The 20,828-nt window shown below is 44.9% G+C and overlaps 1 protein-coding gene across 6 annotated transcripts in view; it reads left to right on the top strand.

Annotated features, from left to right (window-relative positions):
* The first annotated feature begins 316 nt into the window (after positions 1-316).
* The window catches only part of RFFL (ring finger and FYVE like domain containing E3 ubiquitin protein ligase), a 28,632-nt gene continuing 8,120 nt past the window's right edge, over positions 317-20,828 (top strand). Inside the window, exons 1-4 of one of the 6 annotated variants that reach the window (XM_056506321.1) lie at positions 320-432; positions 2,088-2,212; positions 3,746-3,824; positions 18,210-18,394. In XM_056506321.1, the coding sequence (XP_056362296.1) occupies positions 18,215-18,394 (180 nt within the window). In that variant the 5' untranslated portion in view covers positions 320-432; positions 2,088-2,212; positions 3,746-3,824; positions 18,210-18,214. Of the gene's footprint in view, positions 433-2,087; positions 2,213-3,745; positions 3,825-12,152; positions 12,646-18,197; positions 18,395-20,828 lie in introns of those variants that run through there. The other 5 variants (XM_056506323.1, XM_056506320.1, XM_056506322.1 and 2 more) reach the window with 5 other exon arrangements.

Below are 20,828 nucleotides of genomic sequence, written 5' to 3'. Positions count from 1 at the left end.
CCATGGGGTGTTCAAGGAGAGACTGGACACGGCACTCAGTGCTCTGGTCTGGTGTGAGTTGTTTTCCATCCCGACCCATTCTGTGATCTCCCTGTGTTTGTTCACTTCCCGTGCAATGCCAATAAACCTCGTGCGCACCCCAGGAACTCCCCCAGCTCACAGGGGACCCCCAGTGTTCCCTCCTCCTGCCACCTGCCCGGGGCGGGTCTCGAACCTGCGGCTCTCGGCGCTGCTCCTCGGGGCGCCGCGCAGTCCTCCCGGCCGCTAGGGGGCGGTGCTCCCCGCCGGGCGGCGCTGGGGCCGCTCTGGCCGCCGGGCCCCGCGGGCAGTTGCCATAGCGCCGCCGCCGCCGAGCGCAGCCCCGGGACGGGACCGCCCGCTGCAGGCCCGCCGGCCCCGCCGCCACCCGGGACGCGGCTCCGCAGGGGGAAGGTGAGGCCCTGGGGGCTGTGGGGCTGCCGGGTGTGAGCGGTGTGTGCGCGGCTGTGAGGCCTCGGCGGGGCTGAGAGGGTTTAGGGAAGCTGGCAGGGGTTCGGGGAGTGGAGCACTGAGGGGAGCTGGCAGGTTTGGGGAGTGTGGAGCTTTGGGGTACGGAGAGAACTGGCAGGTTTGGGGAGTGTGGAGCATTGGGGTACAGAGAGAACTGGCAGGTTTGGGGAGTGTGGAGCATTGGGGTACAGAGGGAACTGGCAGGTTTGGGGATTTGTGTGAGGCTTGGAGGACTGTTTGAAGCTTTTGCAGAAGCTGCCCGGGTTTGGGGGTGTGGGGCAATGAGGACGGATGGGGTAGGAGAACAGGTAAATGGGGGGCAATGAGGCCGTGGAGTTGTCACTGAGGGTTATCCGTGGGGTGAGGGAATGGCTCTGGACTGGGGGCACAGAGGGCAGGAGGGGCTGCCAGGATTTGGGGGGAATGGAGCTGCTTGGCTGGGACAGGTGCAGCACCTGGGTTTCGTTTTGGGGAGATGGGGTCAAAGGTTTTCCTCACAGGGTTTCCCTCATGAGGGGTAGTGGGACTCTGGTGCTGCCTCTTTTTTCCTGTTTAAAAGCCGTGATGAGCAGCTCTTCCCTCTCTGAGTTCTGCTCCCAAGGGGTTCAGTAGGTTATTCTGCTCAAATTGCTTTGAGAGCTGAGTAATTCTGGATAAGCACCAGCCTTCTGTAGACCTCTCTGCTTAAATTATTGTCTCTGCATTTTACCATGTCCAAAGTATAATTTGGTGTTAAATAATTTCCTTCTCTGCTCAAAACTGGGGGTGTGCTGCAAAGGGAAAGCTGAGAAGGTCCTTCCTTTGCTGCAGAAAGCAAAAGTTGTTCAGAATATAAAAGTCCTCGAGTATCCTTCTGAGCAGTTTGTTCCTCTAAGCAGGTCAAGGTGTTTCCTGTGGGGAAAGTATTGACTCATCCTGTGTTTCTTAGCAGTATTTTAGTGTCTGCAGGTTAATAAATATCAACTCTGCAGTGAGAACAGGTCCTGCCTGAGTCTTCTCAGGTTAAAAGGCTGAGGATGGACAGGCTCAGTGTTTGACTCTGACTCCAGAAAAAACTCAGGTGTTTTCCAACACTGCAAGCACAGCCAGGTGTGCTTAGTCAAGTGTAGCATTAAAAGTGGATAGGAACAGTTTAATTTTACACCTCTTGGATTAAGCTGTGCTCAGGGTAATGTTTAATTGGCTGAGACAGAAGGGATTTATTTGTGGGTTTCATTTCAGCTCACTTCCTCCTGTGTGACACACAGTGTGTCTTCTGTGGGGAGCACAGGATGTAACCAAGGATGTTGGTTTGGGGGAGCTGCTCCACAGCAGGGCAGGCACCTGTGGCAGTTTTCTGTTCTTTCTGGCCTCACTGTGGAGTTGGTAAAGAACTCAGTGGATCTACAAGAAGCTTTTTTGGCTCTCCATATCATTAGGATGGGAGAAGACAGGTGCATTTTAAGTTGGTGTTTTAATGTGTTTGTACTGTGGTGGGTTGTATTTCAACACTCTGAAGCTCAGATTTTAAGATAGATGATCATTAAGGCATATACATGATTGCATAAACAGAAAGAGTTTTAATCCTTTGTTTTCCCACTGTTACCTTGTTTTTCCAGAGCTGAAGAGTGAAGCAGAAAGCTCTGATGACCTTTACATCTTTCTTACAAATTCCAGATCCTTGAGTTTACCTACCTCCATCTATCAAATACTGAATTCCTGAACTGAATTCCCCACAGTGACGGTGAGGGAGATCTTGTAGTGGTTCTCTGTAATCACAATTGTTTTTGGTGGCACAGTTGAGTCTAATGAACCAAAGCAATCACCTTTGGCTGTTGGGGGCTGGGAATCCTGGAGCAGGGTTACCCAGCTGCAGCACTCTGTGACTGCACATCCACTCAGCTCTAGCAACTGAACTGAACTTAAATTAAACTTGATTAAAGGTTGATTGCCATGGCAGTGGTGCTCTTGAGTTAATGCTTAATTGCTCAAGTTTTTGCTGAATTGGAATAGTTTTGGAGTCATCATTTAAGTATTTTGTTTAATTGTAGGGTAGAAAAAGTAGGATGGCTTTCAGTGAGGTTCAGTCTCTCATTGTCAGGTACCATGTGATTTGGCTCCCCAAATGAGAGCTGAATGCACTGCTCTGCACTGAGAATACAAAGGAATCATATAGAGGAGTTTTTGGGAGTTTATGACTGAAATCTTCAGTTTTTATTGTTGTTGACTTCAGTGTGAGTTTGTGTTGTTTTGTTTTAGTGTCGTTTTCATTTCTTGTGCAACTTTGCACCACGTTTTGTTGTTAATAACAACTGAGATTGTAAACTCTACAATTAGAGCATGATCTGAGCTGAACTGCCAGTGCTGTTATTAAACCTGGAGCTTGGACTTTGAACCAGTTTTTGCCTGGAGAGGTGGAAGCAGATTTCCCTGGTGTGCTGTGTGCTCTGCTCTCCTGGGCCAGCTCAGAGGGGGCAGTGGAGCTGGGCAGTGTCTGACCCAGCACTGCAGTTTGTGTCTCAGGTCTGGCTGGGTAAAATGCTCTCCTCACCTAGGGTGTGCTGGTTTCACTGGAGGAAAAATGGTGTTTAATTAGGGCTAGGCCATTTTCCTGTCCCTTACAGTGGTTTTTCATGGGATATGGAATCACAGAGTGGATTGGGTTGGAAGGACCTTAAAGATCACGTAATTAAAAATCCCCTGGCTCCATCTCTAAACCTCCTGACCAGTCCTGAGGGATACAGAGCCTGATCTGAAGATAAGAAATCAAAATACATTGAACCAAGTTCTTGTGCTTAATGAAACACACAGTGGGCAGCAGGATAATGTGAGCTGCAGAAAGGTGTGTGCATGTGGCCCTTTTTTGGACACAGCTGTGTGTGTCCTGCTGCTGAGCAGGAGGGAAATTGGTTCTTCTCTAGTCTCAGCTCTGACTACAGACAAAAGCCAGCTTTAGCTGGGTATTGCTGGCAGTCTGGATTGAGCTCTGGCAGTGCCCTGGTGAGGTCTGTGATGCTGCAGTTCATTGCCTGTGCCTTGTGCTCTGCTCTTCCATCTCCTCACCTGCTGCAAAAGTTCCCCCAGCCCTCCCCTGACTTCCCATGGTGAAACCCCAGCCTGGCTCCTGCTCCCCAGAGTAATTCCAGTCCTTTTCCTTGACAGTCCCTCTCTGTGGTTTCCCACCCCTGTTTTCCTCCCCTCCCCAGTGAAGGGAGTGTGAAGTTCCCTGAGCAGGGAATGCTTTGCAGGGTGAGTAAGTGGAATCTCTGTTTCACAGGTGGGGACAATCCCGTCGCTGCTGAGCTGATGTCAGGACCAGGACTCACCTGCATGCAAAGGTTTCTAACCCCCTGCTGGTAGGTGCCTCTAAAGTTGATTATTTAGTCTTTAAACATTGCAAGGTTGAAAAATTACCATCTTCTTTAAGAAAACGAGACTGTGACTGTCAGATCAAGAATTCAGATTTTGTTAGGCTTTTCCTTCTTTCTCAGCTGGTTTCCTCAGAACTGAGATGGTTTATTCCAACCTCTGAAAGGCTTTTTTGGCTTGTTAAATTTATGCTTAAAGTCCCATAAGGGACTTTCTTTAGAAAGAATTGTTGTTCTGAGATGCTGTTAATTCTTCTCAGCATCTGTAAAATCTACAACTTCTTCACATTAATTGCACTTGAGGTTTTTAGTTTACTCAAAAATATTCATCAGGCTTCTTTCTCTAATGCCCTCTGGCTCCTCTGCCAAATAGTCTTGGAATAGGAATTTCCACATTTTATTTCGATGGAGACTAAAATATTCATTAAACATCAGCTTTTTTTAATGCTGCCACCTTTTTGTTTATATTCAGAAGGCTGTGGGATGTGCTTGTAAGAATATACTTAAGGAGCATATGCTTTGAATCTTTTAGTTTAGGCTGATGTTAAGTGAGATTTGAAACTCATTAAATGTAATTTAAATTTAAAATAGTTTCTTTTGGGAGTATCTTGTTGCGTGGTAACCTCTGCTTTGAGAAGGATGGTTCCTTTGGGCATTATATATTCTATATATACACATGGATGATTTCAAATTGCAGTGTCACAAGTGGCATCACTGAATCCACACCACTTGAGCTTTTATTGGTTTGGCTTTTCCCAAATGAGTCAGGAGCTGCATCCCACAGAATTCCAGACTGAAACTGATGGGATGCTACTTTTTGTTGATGTCAAAATACCTTGCTCAGAGCAAAATGACTGCTGGCACCAGGGGATGGCTGCCAGGTGTCCTTCAGCCAGACACTCACATCAGCAGTTCCTTGGTTGAGGTCATCTCCACGAGGTGAGCTTGTCATGCATTAATTAGTTTGCTTCCATGGAGGTGTTGGTGCTTCCCAGGACTTTGCCTGGGCCATGATTGCTTGGAAATCTGCCCAGCAGTGCTGTCCCTGGCCATGGAAGGGTGATAAGCAGCAGCTGCATGTTCTGCTGTAGTTTGGTGTTAAAATAATTGTGGCCAGGCTGGAAACACAACTGGTGCTGCAGCTCTGAGGCAGTGAGCAATTCCTTCTCTGAGGGATTGCCTTTGAATTTATTTTATATGTATCTTAAAAAGGAGCTTTTATTTATCTGCTGGAATAGATTTCTTTATAGACACAAAAATTTGATAATCTGAGGACAAACAGGCCTCTGGGTTCCTGAATAGTTTTTAAAACGGCAAATTAATGGTTAAAAGAAGGGAAATCTCTGCTTATATTAACAAAATAACTTTTTTCTTACTAAATCCATGAACCTCTTCCTATATATGTGCCCAGCAGTCTGGGCTGGTGGATAGAATGTCAAGCTTGATAGATTGTTGGAGCTGGTTTTTGGTAGTTAAACGATAATGGAGCTGTTGTGTGCTTGCAGGGAAACACTGAGCTCTGTGTGCAGGCTTCAGCCTGGAGAAAGTTCCAATTGTTCCAGAGAAGGGAGAGTTCTAAAATGCAGCTTCTGTGGCTGGTGGCACAGCTGGCCAGAGCCCTGCCTGTCCTGAGGCCGTTGCACAAGCATTGCAGGAGAGTTTGGAAACAGTTTATTTTTCAGATTCCAAGTAAAGTGTAGATTTCCAAGTCCCCTGTGACTGTATAATCCAAAAAGTAGAAATTGAAGCTGTTTTTTATGTGGGGGCTGTTTCATGCTCTTGGAGCTCAGGGCCAGGTTCCTGCCAGTCAGACAGAGGCTGGTATTGCATAATCCATCCTTCTGTCTCTCAGATGGAAAGGCTGATTGTGCAGGGGATCATGGAGTTCCCTGTCAGCTCAGTCAAACCTGATCTGTCACTGTGCATCTTCTGTGCCCAGAAAGAGGGCTCTGGGCTAGGAGGAGCAAGATTTGGTCTCTTATGCAGAAGAGAAACAAGAGGGAGTTGAAAAATGAATTTAATAAAAATAAAGTCCAAGCCATCAGTATCCTGTTATTTATACATTTTGTTACTTGCTCCTGTGCACTGAATACAAACCACAGACAGATTTTTTTGCAATGAAGTACCTAAGTCAGGAAGGTCATTCTGAGTGAAGGAATTCCTGGAAAGAATTGAAATATATTGTTTACTTGCTGCAAGGCTTCAGGGGCGACTTGGAGTGGCTACAAGGTGTGCAGGGAGAGTGCAGCTGGGATTCAAAGCACCTGGAAATGACTGTCTGTATTTGGCAAAACAGCACATTTAGAGACAAAGCACTTGCAGCATTGCTTTTTATCTGCCTTCAGAGACACCTGAAATCTGCAATTTGCCTTATGTGATCACCCTGATACCACCTCTGACCTCTGCCATGGGTGAAAACCCATTTCAGGGCTTAAACTGTGTGTGTTTTAGAGAGAGCACACAACACATTTAATACAGATTTGCCATTTTGGTCCCTTGGAACTCTTAGCATTGCATGATTTCAGTTTGTTCAGCTTTCCTGTGGTAAAGGCCGTTTATATCAGGTTTTCAAACAATGTGTTCAACTGCATATAATGAAGGCTTTTCATCCAGCAGAATGTAGGCCAGAGCCCAGGCTGGGTCATGAAAGGCTGTACTTTGTCTGAGGGAAGTAAGATGATCATTCTTGGAATGAGGCCTGTCTCCCTCAGTGCTGCTCTCTCAGAGCCAAATTCACTTGGTAAAACGTTGTTCTGGAGGCCTGAGCTTGCTTTTTTTTTAACTTCTTAATAACATGAGCTAAAGCTTTCATTGCTCTGCCAGGAATAAGAGATGCAGGCTTGACATTAAACCTTATATACAGATTTTTTTCCTAAAAATTCCCCTAGTGAAAGCAAATGTAAAGAAAAGGGTATAAACTGTTGCTGTCCACTGACTGATCAGCTATGGAGGAAACAGTCTAAGTGCATTGGCTAAACCTTCTAAACTTCTAAGGAAAAGGATTTTTTTTTTTACAACAGGTACAAAAGATTTGAAGTCTAAAATCCTTGATGTTTTCCTAGCCAGCAGTTTGACAGTGTGCTGCCTCCTTCACACCTTAAGTCCAAAGAATGTTTGTCTTTTTTGGGTTTTCTAATATTTTTTTGTATTTTTTTAATGCCACACTTGTCAGTAACACTTTTATTTTTAAGTTGAAAAGCCTCTTTAAGTGAAAACATTTTTGAGAATATTTTATTCTGCACGTTGACCATAATTTTCATTATGAACTGGGAAAGAGTTCAAAAAAACAAACAAAAGCCACAAAAATGAAGAGGACTTGCATTGTCTTTTGCACTTGCATCTAGTATGAATTTTTCCTCAAAGTCATCTTGTTTTGTCCTGATTTTTTTAATATTCTGTGTTGTAAAATTGTTAGGATGCTCTGCAGAATTTCAAGGAGGTTGTTCACTTGCACTTCTTCCCTTAAGTGCCTCAATTCTATGAGCTCTGCAGTTCTCTGAAAGTATTTAATTCTGTTGTGAATACAGTACTGCTTTAAAGAAATGAAATATTGATTCCAGTCCCTGATGGGGCATTTTCTGTATTTTACTTATGGAAAACACAAGCACAGAGAACTGAAGTGGCCCAGACTCACAGAGCTGGAAACTGAAACTAAAAATTCTTACCCCGAATTTTCCCACGTTATTTATTTCATTACTAATCTGAAAATAATTACCCAATGATTTTTTTTCTTTTAAGACTGGATTTAAGTTTATTTTTAATAGGAATGTCTGGTATCTGATTTAGTTTGTGTAATTAAAAATGGGTCAGTTTCTGTTGAACTATTGAACTGAGATGAGTAGAGCTCAGAAGAGAGGAAAGGTCATGCTGATGTTATCAGGTCAGTGGTGGAAAAGATTGTGTCATAGTGCTTCTTACTGGCAGCACTTGTGCTTGTGCTAAAATGCCAGATAAATTGTTTGTTTGGGATCTGAGGACAGAAGTGACGATATTTTGAGGTTTTATTTTAAAAAATAAGTATTCTTTGTTGGTAGAGGGCTGTGTGAAAGTACAAGACAGCTTAGAATGTTCCCAACCTCCACCATAGTTGGTCTGGTTTTGTTCTTCATGCCCCAACACCAGGATTTAGTCTAATATGCAAATCTTTTCTGTCATTTTACAAAGCAAAAAATCCCAGAATGGGAAGAAATGTTCCTGCCAGTTACAGAGAAGCAAAATGAAAATGTCACAGTGCCTGTGTGCTGCAGGTTGAGGAGAAAACCCCCTCAGAAGGTGAATATAAAAATCCAACCAAAATGAATTGGATGTATTGGTTGCTAAAGCCCAGTGATTTCTGGACACTGACTCATGGTGTGTGAATGTCTGGGCTTGCCAGAAGCCTGCACTGGCATGTGACCCTGCTGCCTTGGGCCATATATGGGAAATTTCCCTCTGTGACAAAGGTGGGGGACCCAGGAGATGCAGGTCCCTGGCTGGAGCTTTCCTTTCCTCCTGTCCTCTGTCTCCTGTAAAAACCATTCTCTGGGTTGGATCCTGCTAGGATTGCACGTTCAGCACGTGCTGTTTGATCCCATGAGCTGGGTGGGTTTAGGTGAGCTCTGCCATCCAGGGGAGCCTGTCCTGCTTCTCTTGGTGCTGCACACAGGGGGTTAAAAGGCTTGACAAAGAACTGCAATGTTCTGCCATAACTGATGTACAGAGATGTGGAACTACGGAGAATTATCTTTTTTGGATCATGGCTTTAGTTCCCAGAGGCAAATGTTTACTTGAGTGGTTTGTGGGCCCTTGCAGAATCTCCTCAGGATGTGCCCCTCAGCTCAGCAAAATCATGGACCAGATGGATGTTTGGTTTGTTCATGTCTGTTTGAATAAAGCCCAGATTTCAGGCTGCTTTGTTTTGGATTTCTCAGTCCTTAATGTTCTGCAGAGGTTGAGGCTGGAGGGAGAGGCACAGCAGTTGAACAGGGAGGGTGGTGAAGGAGCCCATGTAGAATCTTCAGCCCTAGAAACAAACACTGCAGATGGTTGGAAATGGACTTTTCCACAGCATCTGTCCCATCAATGCTGCAGAGAGCTCATGCTCATCCTGCTGGCACACACCGGGTGCTAAGCCTTGAACTCTCCCTCAGTTTTCAGGCTCTTTCCAGGGCTGCATGGAAGCAATTCTGAATTTCAAATGCTTCCCTGCTAAATGGAGATTGGCACAAGAATAATATTTATGGAAATGTTTTGAGTACAACTTCAAAGTGCCTCTCAAAGTTCCACCTGTATTAACTTCCTTCAGATGTGAGCAGGGTATTTTCCCTTGTCCACAGATAAGGTGACTAAACCATACATAAACTCACTTTTTTATTGGGCTATCTTTTGTTATCTCAGGAACATAACCAGTCCTCAGGTTTGTAATCAACATCCTGGACCTTTTTTTAACTGCTGACTAATTTCTCAGTATTTCTGCAGCCTGGGAGGGCAGAGCTCCCACACTGTGTCGGATGTGACGTCTGTGCTGAAGGAGAAGATCTGCAGCTGCATCTTACTCCATTTCAGCACCTAGTTTGGATTTGAATTCAGATTGATTTGGAATAGGCATAGCTATGAAATGAGCCTGCAGTGTTTGTGCTTGTTACAATGTGCCTCAGTTATATACATCCAGATCTGTTCCAGTCCAGCCAAATAAAAATTATCTTTTTTCAGGCTCCAGTTAAATAGGTTAGAGGTTGCCTGCCAGTCTGCACAGAGCTGGTGCATCCAGTCCTACTGCACGTACACTTTTCCACTTGTATAAATTCCATGGGGTTTAGGTTCACTTTCTGCCAGCAGCTCCTGCAATAAAGTGGGGAGAAGAGTAAGTTTGGCATGTGAGGAATTTTGAGACTATATTTTGATTTTGGAGATGTGAAATTTAGAAGTTTGCTGGTTAAAAATAAACCCATAGCTTGGCATGACAAATAATTTCCAGGATTTCCAACTGGTGTTGTAATTCATCAGCAAACACTCTCAGTTCTGGGTGTCTGAGACTCAGAGATAGCTCAGAGTCTGTGGAGCTTTAGGACCAACTGCAATCCCAGTTTCAGGGAAACTTAATGTAATTCTGGTTAGTCTTGTCCAATCCTGAGTTTGAGGGGCTCTGTGTGGGATAATGCACCTCTCTCTTCTCCTTTCAACTGCCCCCATATGTTTGTGCTTCATTCTAAAGCTGAACTGTATAATTTATCCAGTTGTCAAAATGAAACAAGGTGTGTGATTGTAACCATTGGCCTTTGGGGCCAGGGATTCCAGTGGAAATAGCTTGATCATTTTTTATCTGGAGTAGAGAATTTGAGATGTGAAGAAAATACAAATTTATATCCTTTCTCCTTCCCTTTTTTTCTCCAGCTCCCTAAATTCCCCCATTTGGGAGAAGGGTGTAATTAAGCCATCTGTGAAATCAGAGCAGAGGGGATTCCAAGTTGTTCCCTGGTTAAACTGTGGATCTGCTGCTGTTTGTTTGTAATACCCAAACACTGAAGTCACCGAGTCCACAGCAGGATTTTGCAGCACAGCAGAAACTTATTTTCAGCAAGGTTCTATTCTGGGCATTGTAAAATTTGCTGAGAGAGGGAGGTATTTGTAGTATGAAGAGGAGGGACTCCCTGAAAAGCTCCTGCTGTGCCTTTGGAGCCACTCTGGCTCCCAAGTGGGCACAGATCCAGGAAACCTCTCCCAGCTGTCATGGAGGAGTGGTCAAGGTGGGTTTTGGGATGGAATCTGGATAGGATGGACCCTTTCTGGAGTAGGGCTGGTTAGGGAAGCTGCAGTTATTTAAATGTTCAGGTTTTCATTGAGAATGTATTGCTATCTATTGCAATTACAGTTTTAGCAGTGACCCATGCAACTGAATCCAAGAAAAGCTGTGAGGATAGGAATGAATGGAGAGAAAAATCCAGCATGGACCTTTTTCTCCATAACGAAAAGAACTGGCTGAGTTGGGAGGGGATAGTCTGGGATTCCTGGATTACTCCTTGCTGACATTTTGGTGGAGAGCTTCCACTTTTAGTGATACTTTTGGGTGTGAGACTAAGGATAGAGACACAGCCACTCATGCAGGATGCTGGGAAGGATAAGAAAATGGTATTCTGGAATTTTGCTTCTCCAGAGTCTTTCTTCTCCTCCTGGTTTGGTTCATGCTATAATTACAACTGACTTAATTCAGCCTTGCTGATGGAATATTAAACCAGTGGGAGAGAGCACAGCAGCTTTTTGAATTGTTTTTCAGCATAACAGGAGAGTGGAAGTGAGACAAGGTCACAGTGTGTCCCTTGGGAACAGGTTTGGGACTAAGGAATTGAGATAGACTGGATAAGAAAAATAATTTTCTAAAATCACATAATTCCATTAATCACTTCATTTTGTTTTCTGTTAACTTGTTGGAAGAATGTCACTGAATTGCAAAGGAAAAAAGCAGCTGATTTTCCATCTTGGCAGATGTCTTGAGACCTACTTATAGTTAACAGCAAAAAGAACTTTTTATCTAAATATTTTTCAATACATAAAATGCATCTTTGGGTCAAAATAAACAGTTTATATTACAATAATACCACAGGTATCCACTTCCTTACAAAGCAGGATTTCCAAGCTTCTCATATTAAAATGGGGGAAATTTGGAAACAGGAAAGTGGGCAAGAGTTGAGTTTGCAGTTCCAGGTGCAAAGCTGGGAGACAAGTGAGAAGGTGTCTCTCTTGGAATTGGCTTTCTGGGCAATGCTTTATAAATCCCACAGCTTTCTAAAACCATTTTATCCATTTCAAATGGGAATTGCAGCTCTCTGTTTTCCAAGAGGTGCTTGAAGCTGAGATCCTTTGTGCTTGTAACAGTGTTGGTGGGATTTCAGGTGGAGATCTGTCTGTAAACCTCCTGAACAGCATCAGGTGTTGCTGGGAGTCCTGATAAGCACTGCTACAGCTGCAAAATGCTCTTGGAATACCTGCTGGATTTTTGTCATGTATATAAGAACTCGTAATTTTCCTCTCAGCTAAGCCAGTTTTCCAGGGTCTTACCTGGCAAATGGTTTGCTCAATGTAAAGCAGGCTCCAGCAGCATGAAAGGAGCTTTGTCTGCAGGATGGTTTCCTCTGCAGCACGGAGTGGGAAGTGACTGGTGCTGCTCTGGGCTCAGCAGCGATGGAAGGCGCTGGCGTTTCAGCAGAGCTGTGTGTGGCTGTGCTGAGCCCGTGGCCCCATTCCAGCTTGTTCCTGCTCTGCCTTGCACCCTGCCCCAGCGGGCTGCCCTGTTTACTCTGTGCTCTGTGCTAAATGGATGTCACTTCCTTCATTAAAACGCTGGTGCCTGGCCAGGTTCCCTTCCTTTGGGCTCGCACGCTCGGAGCCGCGGCGCTGCCGAATCCAGCTGTGTGCCACGCTCCAGAGCTGCTCCTGCCTGGACCGTGGGGATCTGCTGAGCTGCTGAGCCCACACACAGCCTTTGGGAGGGGTGGAGAAGCACAGGTGCAGCTGTGTTGAAGAGGGGCTGAGGATGGGTTATTGCTGGTGGGCGCAAGCTGCGCTTCCAGCCTGGGACCGTGTGCATCCCATGGAGGAAGTGTAGCCAGCCTTGGGAATGGGGTGCCCGTGGACATGAGGGTGTGGGTGCTGTTCAAGGGCATCCCCTGATGTGCCCAGCAGCACAGGCACTCCTGGATGCACAGGATCACAACCAGGGGGACACAGAAATCCTGGACACCCTGTTCTGAGCTCGCTGCGGACTGACCTGAGCACTCTGCCTTTGTGACTGACCAGGGGCTCACCTGGAGAGCCTTAAACTGACATCAGAGTGGTGAGCAATTAAATATTTGTCTTTGTAAGGATTATCGCTGTTGCATGTTTAGGTGATTAGAGATGGTAGATGTCTCCAGGCTTTTGGAAGGCATAGAACAAAATGGAAAAGTGTTTCCTTCTTCCATATCACAATTTCTTGTGTATCCCCACCTGAACACTCCTGTTCCTAGCTGTGATCTAGTCCTGGTATTTATTTACTCAAGGTGTGCATGCTGTCACCTTGAGCACAGGTGAATTAGTACCTTTACTCATAAACATATTTTTTCCCATCCCTACCTAAAAATCTGACAGTCTTAGTCCAGTTATTTTATGGATTTAGATGTACATTATTACACAGATCAGATGTGTGTTCCTTGTGACAGATTTGTGTCCCATCTCTTCCTTTTCTCCTGCTTTGTACTGGTTGAGACAGTCTGCAAATGTCATGCTCAGACTGGCAACCTGCTTCCTTCCCTTGTCCCTTTTACAAGTGGCTCATTTGCTGACTTTTCCAGCTGTCCCAACATATGGCTGTTCCCATTTATCATAATTCAGGTCTGTGCCTGGGACAAAGGCTGATAAAAATAATACATTGTGCATAAGTGGCATTTGAGCAGATTATTCTATAGCTCTGTTATCAAGCAAATGCTTTTTTTTGACCTTACTCTGAATTCAGATTGTAAGTGGTAGGTCATTAGTGAAACTAATTTTAGCAAGGCATTTCTTATCAGTGCAGGTTTGTTGAAATAAAATAAAGAAAAAAAGGAGCAAATTGTAACAATGACCAATTGTGCAACACTATTAATGGTGTGGCACAAGGTGGTTAACTCATTAAATACTTCAACAATTTCAAACAGCATTCATCAAAGTGAGATCTGATTAATTTTACAGGGGCTACAGTGTGGATTAATAACATAAATAGTGAGCTATCAATACATGAGTATTTTAAAGCCTTTTTCTGGCCTCCTGAACAATTGCCTTGATCTTCAAGCTCCTTGGTGTGGCAGGAACTAATGGCTTTGTGATCAGCATTACCCCAGGGCTGGTGAGTTGTGTTAAGTTTCTTAGCAGAGTTGTGGAGGACACCCAGTGTGTGTGTCCAGGTCAGACCTGTGTTGTTGTAGAGTGTCTGTGGCTGCTCACTGCAGGTCCTGAAGGCAGTGAGGAGGTTCTGAGGTGGGAAGGAGGATGAGGGGCAGAGAGGAGCTGGGTGGCTCCTTGTGGTGAGCAGAGGTGTGGGGGCAGCTGGTGGGGCTGATGAGCCAAGAGCACTGCAGGGAAGCCAGCCCTGGCAGAGCTGCTCTCTTGCACCTCCCTCCCTTTTTGGCACCCAGCTCCATCTGCAGTAGCCTCGAGGGTCAGCAGCCCTGCTGTTCCAGTGGTTAAAGGCCTCTCAGGAGCACAACTACTTGCTGCTGTGGTTTCTCCTCGTGTGGGAGTAAAATCAGCTGCTTCTGGGAGCTCAGTTCCTTTTGATCCCTTGATTCAAGTGTCTCCTTGGTGCTGCTGCATTCCAGCTGCTGAATTCCTGAGCAGTCACGAAAAGGAGCCAGACTCCCTGAGAGCTTTATTATACAGAGCTGGAAGCTCACTGATTCTGAGATGTTCCTTTGCTTTTTCTAGTCCCTTGTTGTTTGTACCCTTAGGAAAATAAAGGCAGGTTTTATATTCAAACATAAACCACAGTTTCCCTCTGCAGCCACAGCCTACCCTTTGATGAAATCCAAACAGCATGTGTAATAAATCCTTGTGGAGGCTGTGATCCCTGATACTCCAGCTAGCAAGGTTATAGCAGTGATACTGCATAGAGAGTGAGTACCTGAGTTCAAACACTTTTTAAATGAAGATGAAAAGTGTAAGAATCCAGGCCTGCATTATGAATCCTGTCTTCAACTATGTATGGGAGGAAAGCTTTGACATCCCTGGTATTTTTTCAGAATTAAATTAATACAGAACTCATTATGTTGTGTGGAAGGTGTTAATGAAATGATGATGAAATGAACTTCACTCTCCTGTTTAAATCCAGTGAAGAGAGTCATGGCATGCACAGCTTCATACTGGAAAAATAAATAATCAAAAAAGCAATCCAGCCGAGCATGGTGGAGCTGGCACCACTTTGTCCATGGCAAGCACCTCCCTGCCATTTATTGGATTTCTTCTGGCTTTCCTTAGAGCAGCTGCAGGAAGGAGATGAAAGCCCCTCTTCCCAAGGTGCTGATTGCTGTGTGGGTGGATGTGTTTGCAGGTCCAGGATGCACTGTTTGATCTGGTGTCTCCACCCTTGATGAAACTCCCTCTCCCTTTGCCCTGGCAGATGCTCCAAGCACGAGGATTTAGGGCAGGTGGTTTTTGGCTGCCAGCAGTCGCTGTTGGGTGCCTGCCACGGAGCTTCCACTCTGCCAAACCCAGCTGAGCTGTGTGGCTCCAGTTGTTTCTGTGGCAGCACAGGCACCTTGTCCAAGGATAATGCTGCTGTCAGTAGTGCCTGTAATGTCAGCAAGTCCACATCTTTTATTCAAGAGGTTCCTCGAGAATTCCTGAAATCCATGCTGTCATTAAGTTTTCCAAGCTGTCACACTGTTATTAGCCAAGTTACTGTAAGTATTTTCCCAGCCCTGGAGCACAGCACAGAATTAGCTCTTTCCACTGGGTGATTTTTTTGTCTGGGCATTAATTTGTCATTTTGTAGCTGTGGAGTTCCTTGGGTGCACCACAGCAGCTCCTTTGCAGAGGATTGACAGGATTTGTACAGGGCAGGACTCTGGTTCTGACTCTTAACTGCCACATCCATCCATCCATCCTTTGGAGAAATGAGCGCTTCCTGGACTGTGCTCACCACGTACCTCTGGATTGGTGACAGAATAAATAAGGGAATAATTTTGCTGTAGCAAATATTGTAGAGTTATCAAGGAAATTGTCATCGTGAAATTCCACTGAGGCATTCTGCTTGTAACTTCGAGTCCTCCATTAGTGGCATTGCTCATTTCCTTGGCTCTAAAGCTGATCCTGTCCAGAACAATGGAAAATCCCTCTTGAAGCAGCTGCTGAATCTTATCTGTATTTCTTGCTGCTGTTTCGTGCAGCTGTAGGCAGATAGAGGTGTTTTACATGTGTGCTCCTTTCTATTCAAGAACAGAAATACCTTTGGAAAAATGTTACAGAACAGGAGACAGTCCTGGTTGTTGTTTGTTCATGGCATTTCCTTTCTATGCTTTTGTAGTTGAGCAAGATTAAGGTTCTTCTAAAGCAACATCTGAGCTTTTTGTTGGCCTTTTAATTCCTGGCAATCACAGAGCTACAACCCCAGCTGAATGCTGAGCTCTGTCTTGTTTTATCCCAGCTTGTCCACTGCCTTGTGTTTTTCTTCCCAATGTTTGACATGTTGCAATGTTCCAGAGTGAATTAATAGGCTGTCTTTTTTTTAGGAAAACAAAGTTTTTTGGGGGCAGGCAGTAGCATTTGTGTGTTCTGTTATCGTGGGTGGCCTTCAGCTTGCACAGGTCCTTGAAACAGGAAGGGAACTGAACTCTGGACACAGTTTTCCACTGCTGTGGAGGCTGTGAATGCTTGTTGGACTGTGCAGCTTTCATGTTGTTTAGATTTGTGATTCCTAGGAACAAATTACACTTCCAAAGAGCGTGATTTCAAGTAGAAATTCTGTATTTTTGCAAAAGAAGGGCTCTGATAACTTCTGAGTGGGATAGAGGGTTTGGAAATTACCATGCAGAGAGAAAAAGGGTAATTGTTTCTTTTATCTGTGCCATCTAAAGTGTGTTTGATTGCAGGGCAGAGCTAATACAGACGGATGATAGAGTATTCCTGTCCATGCAGTGTTTCCTCCATGTATTTATTGGGATCTCATTGCAGCCTGAGTGCAATCCACAATGTTTATTGAGGTCTGCTTGCCAGCCCAAGTGTTGTTTGCACTGCAGCCCTGAGCACATCAGGCACACAGGATTCCACGGTGTGAATGTGGAGATTTGCCCTTCAGCACTGCAATGTGCTGAGCCTGCAGGGAGGGCTCCTGGCTGGGCTCACACTGAGGGGTTTGAAAGGCCTCTGCCCTGCCAAATCCAGCCAGGTTTTGAAAGGATTAAAGATGCCACTAAAGCAGCAGATACTGGAACAGCAGCAGAGTGCAAATGCTTCCCAATTCAAGTACATCAGCCCCAAAGATTCAGCTTAAAAAAAGAACATGTTATACCCAGTAACTTTTAGGATTCATACCAGCCCTGTTCCCTTGGGAATCTGGAGTTTCACAGTGGCAATGAATTAGCTGTGCAGCTGAGAGATGTTTCATTTCCAGAAGTTTATAAAATCAAGCAGTTGCTGAACACTATCAGTGAGGGAGCTGATTTTTAAGACATAAAAGAAACAGTTCAGAAACTCCCATGTGAGAGCAGAAATGCAGAGGAGACAGTTTGTGTTCGGTTTACCTGTAAGTGATGGCACATGGTGTGTGCTCCAGAAACTGAATGCCCAGATGAATTCAGATTTCTTTGTAAACTCCCAAAAGCAAGTTCATAGCAGTGAATTTCTGGAATATTGCAGCAGATGTGGGCTGAGAAGACTTTGGAGCTGAACATTTTGCACTGGATTGTGTTAGGATTTTTGGTAAGTGTGTGTATATGTGTCTATACATACAAAGTTTGACTTGAAAAAATAAATAAGTGATTTTGTGCCTCAGCTGCAGGTGTTTTCCCAAACAAGGTACCAAAAGCAGTATTTTATTTTCTTACATTGCTGACATTGACCTGCTGTGTGATGATTCAGCCTTGTAATGCTGTAAATTCACTGAGAACTGCAGTGTGTGAAATCAGTGGCTCGACTGTCCTTGTTTTTATTTTATCTTTTTGGATTTGTAGCTGTAAATCTGTAGAAGGATTTAGGACAACACTGAGGAGTAGCCATTTATGATCCTGCTGCTGATTTTATTTAAGTGTTCTGTGCCATAATTTGAGCTTTTGTGTTCTTATCCTAATGCATTATTACATCCTGATAAGTATTACAGCTTATGTGAAATAGAAACAGCCTGTTACAGCAAACTCAGAATCTGATATAGCCAAGTGGAACATAAATTTTATCTTATCTTCACTGTTGTCTCTTAACTCTATGAAGTTTTAGTAATAAAGATTTCTTGATCTTTATTTGTCCCTTCTCACCAAAGCTGCATGATGCTGGACTGGGGGTGTGGGGTTTGTGTGCATTTGTGAGAGAAGGATCAGAACTGGCAAAGTGCTGTTAGAAATGAGCCGTGGGTGGGTGTCACTGCATTTCAGAAGGCTGATATCTGTTTATTACAACTGCATGCTGTCTTTTATACCCTCTACAAAGTTTACACTTAATTCATTGGTTACAATAAATCATTGGTGTAAAACCATCTCCACCTCTGTTTTTCACAAAACTTTTCTAAAAATACTCTTCCCAGCTGCAGGTTTTCTTTCCTGCTTATCTCCTCCTCCTCTTGGTCTCCATGCTTTCTTGGTAGAACACCTTTCAGGAAGTGTGCAGCATGGTGGGCAGCTGAGCTGCATTCCCTGCTGGCTGTCCCTCAGCTGGCAGCTCTGACAGTTTTCCCTGCAGGCACCATGTGGGCGAGCTGCTGTAACTGGTTCTGTGTGGATGGCTCCCCCGAGGAGATGCAGCCGCCGGCGGCAGCGCCAGCCCAGGCCTACTCCAACCCTGGCTTCAGCTCCTTCCCCTCTCCCACCGCCTCTGAGCAGAGCTGCAAAGCCTGTGGCAAGCACTTCGACAGCTCCTCCAGCAAGGTGAGTCCAGAGCTGCCCTGCCAGGGCACTGCCTTTGCTTCATTAGACACGTTTTGTACACACATCCTCGGAGCTGAGGGCGCTCCTGCTCACCTGGCGTCATTCATGAGACTGGAAATCCTTCAGCAGACTTCCCCAAAGTGCTCATCATCACATTGATTTGAACGTGAGTTATTGAATTTCTTATTGAAAAACACTAATGTCCTTTAAAAATATTGTGGCAAGAAGTTTGATAATGTTTGTGCTTTCAGCAAAGGAAGAGCTGCCTGCCTGTTTTCCAAACTATTGTTGCTCAAACTAAAAGCCAGTGAAGTTTTTTGAGGATGTGTATGGAACTGCTGAGCAAAAATAGCCCCAGGCCAAACCCAAATCTATTTTATCTTTCTGTAAACTTGATTTGTGAGTATATAAATGCCAAAATAATTGGTACCACAAGACTTAATTCAACAGCAGACCCTGCCTGGGGCATTATTTGGACGTGGTGGGTCCTTTAATGCTGCTTGAAAATGTTCCAGTGAGGAAAATTGTTCTGAGTCCACACTCTGTGGCTTAATAAGTGTCTGATCTATAGTTACTGAACTTAAATATGTGAGAATTCAAAAATAATGGTGAATTCTGGCCGCAGTCCTTTTAAATTTTATGGGAAAGTTCATAAATTGGTTTTGCTTGCACTTTATTTATGCATGAGGACACACATCTGAGAATGGTGAGTCTTGGCAGAGCTGCTGCTTTCTACTCCCAGGGCAACAGGGATGTTGATGCATTTTTGCACTGAGAAGTGCAGTTGTTTCAGGAATCAAACTGTGGTGAGGTATTTTGGGGTGTGTGAGTACACTGAGACCTCTCCTGGTGCTGGGTCAGCTGCAGTGGGGCTGTCCCTGCTCGTGACTCTGTAATGTTCTCTTTGACATTGTCCTCATTAAGCCACATGTCCTCACAAATACTTGAGGGGAGAGCTACCCTGGACCCAGCACTTGCTCTTGGGCGTGGCTGCAAATAGTGGATGGAGATAATTCTGAAATGAAACCATTTCAGGCAGTTGTGAGCTCAGCAGCAGAACCACAGCCCTGTTTTCCCCAGTATCTCCTAATACCTGTTCTACATGAGCAGTGTCTTGTACAGAGCCATCAGTGGCTCCAGGTGAGCTCTGACTGGAGAGAGGGAAAGCTCTGCTGCACAAATTGTAGAGGATCTGCAAAAGGTGTTGAAAACATTGCTGTCCTCAGCAGCTTCCCCATTTTCCTGTGGGATCTGATGGCTGTACCTGTGCTCATGTCCAGATGCTCCTGCTCCAGGCTGTCAGGGAAATTGGGGCTGAGGTTTATATTCATTTATATTCTGTATTCCAGAGGGGACTCCCAAATCTCCTCCTACCTTCCTGCTGCCCCAGCCTGGTGACTGCAGGTGGCAATGCTGGAACACTGCAGGAGGGGCTGCCAGAGCTCACCTGCCAGGTCTCTGAGGGAGTGAAAACCTCACTCAGAACACACTGGTGTGTTTGTGAGCCCTGCTAATTCCTCAGTGCTGTTACTGTGGTGGGAGAAGTGGGTGAAATCTCCCTGTGCTGCAAGGACAGCATGGAAAACTGCATTCTTTCCTGGGAGGGAGAGGCAGCACCTTTCAACTCCACTGTCCAGTTAATGTTTATTCTGAAATACAGGGGATGAAAATTAATTCCTTCAGCACTTGACCATAAGGATAGCCTAGATTGCTTTAAAAACCCCAAACCAAAAAAAACAAAACCCCACATAAGCATTCCAGGGCAGTCTGAGCCTGCTGACTGTGCTGTCAGTGAGATGTGGCCTGACCTTTTAGGAACAAGTGGGAATGTACACCAACATTTGAAGCTAATCCTTCTGAAGAGACCAGTGCCTGGAACCACTGCCCTTTCAGACAGAGTCAGTGAAGTTGTAAAAGCTGCTTGATGCTGAGATGTTGCCAAAATGTCCATGTTTAGGCTGGGGAGGTTTGTTTTTTTTTTTTCTCTGAAGGTAAATCCTGGTGCTGAGCTGCTAAGTCAGAGATGTGCCTGGGTTTATTTTCACTTCCCAAAGGTATCCTTGGGTAACTGAGGCAGGATTACTGTTAATGGCAGGGACATGTTTGATAGAACAGCCCTTGTGCTGTGTTGGCTTTCTGATACCTAAAGATGGGAATGCTCAAGTAGGGGTTTTCTGCCTGGTGAAAAGTCCTTGGCAATACAGGGGCTTCCTCTGAGCCAGTTTGGCAATCTGGTTTTGGGTTGTTTTGTGCAGTTTTTGTGTTGTTGGGGTTTTTTTTATCTTAATTCTTCTAATTGCTCCCATGTCAGAGAAGGGGGATTCAGAGGGCAAGTGTTACCCACAGGGTTGTTTTCCACTTCTCTGCCTTTGTGGATTTGTTTTGTTCCCCTGCTTTAGGCACACACAGCCAACAATTCCTGTCTCTACCCTAA

Source organism: Oenanthe melanoleuca, chromosome 19 (genome assembly GCF_029582105.1).
Source record: "Oenanthe melanoleuca isolate GR-GAL-2019-014 chromosome 19, OMel1.0, whole genome shotgun sequence".
In the NCBI taxonomy this organism is placed as follows: Eukaryota; Metazoa; Chordata; class Aves; order Passeriformes; family Muscicapidae; genus Oenanthe; species Oenanthe melanoleuca.
Note: the sequence above shows the minus strand (reverse complement) of the source record. Positions and strands in the feature narration are given on the sequence as shown.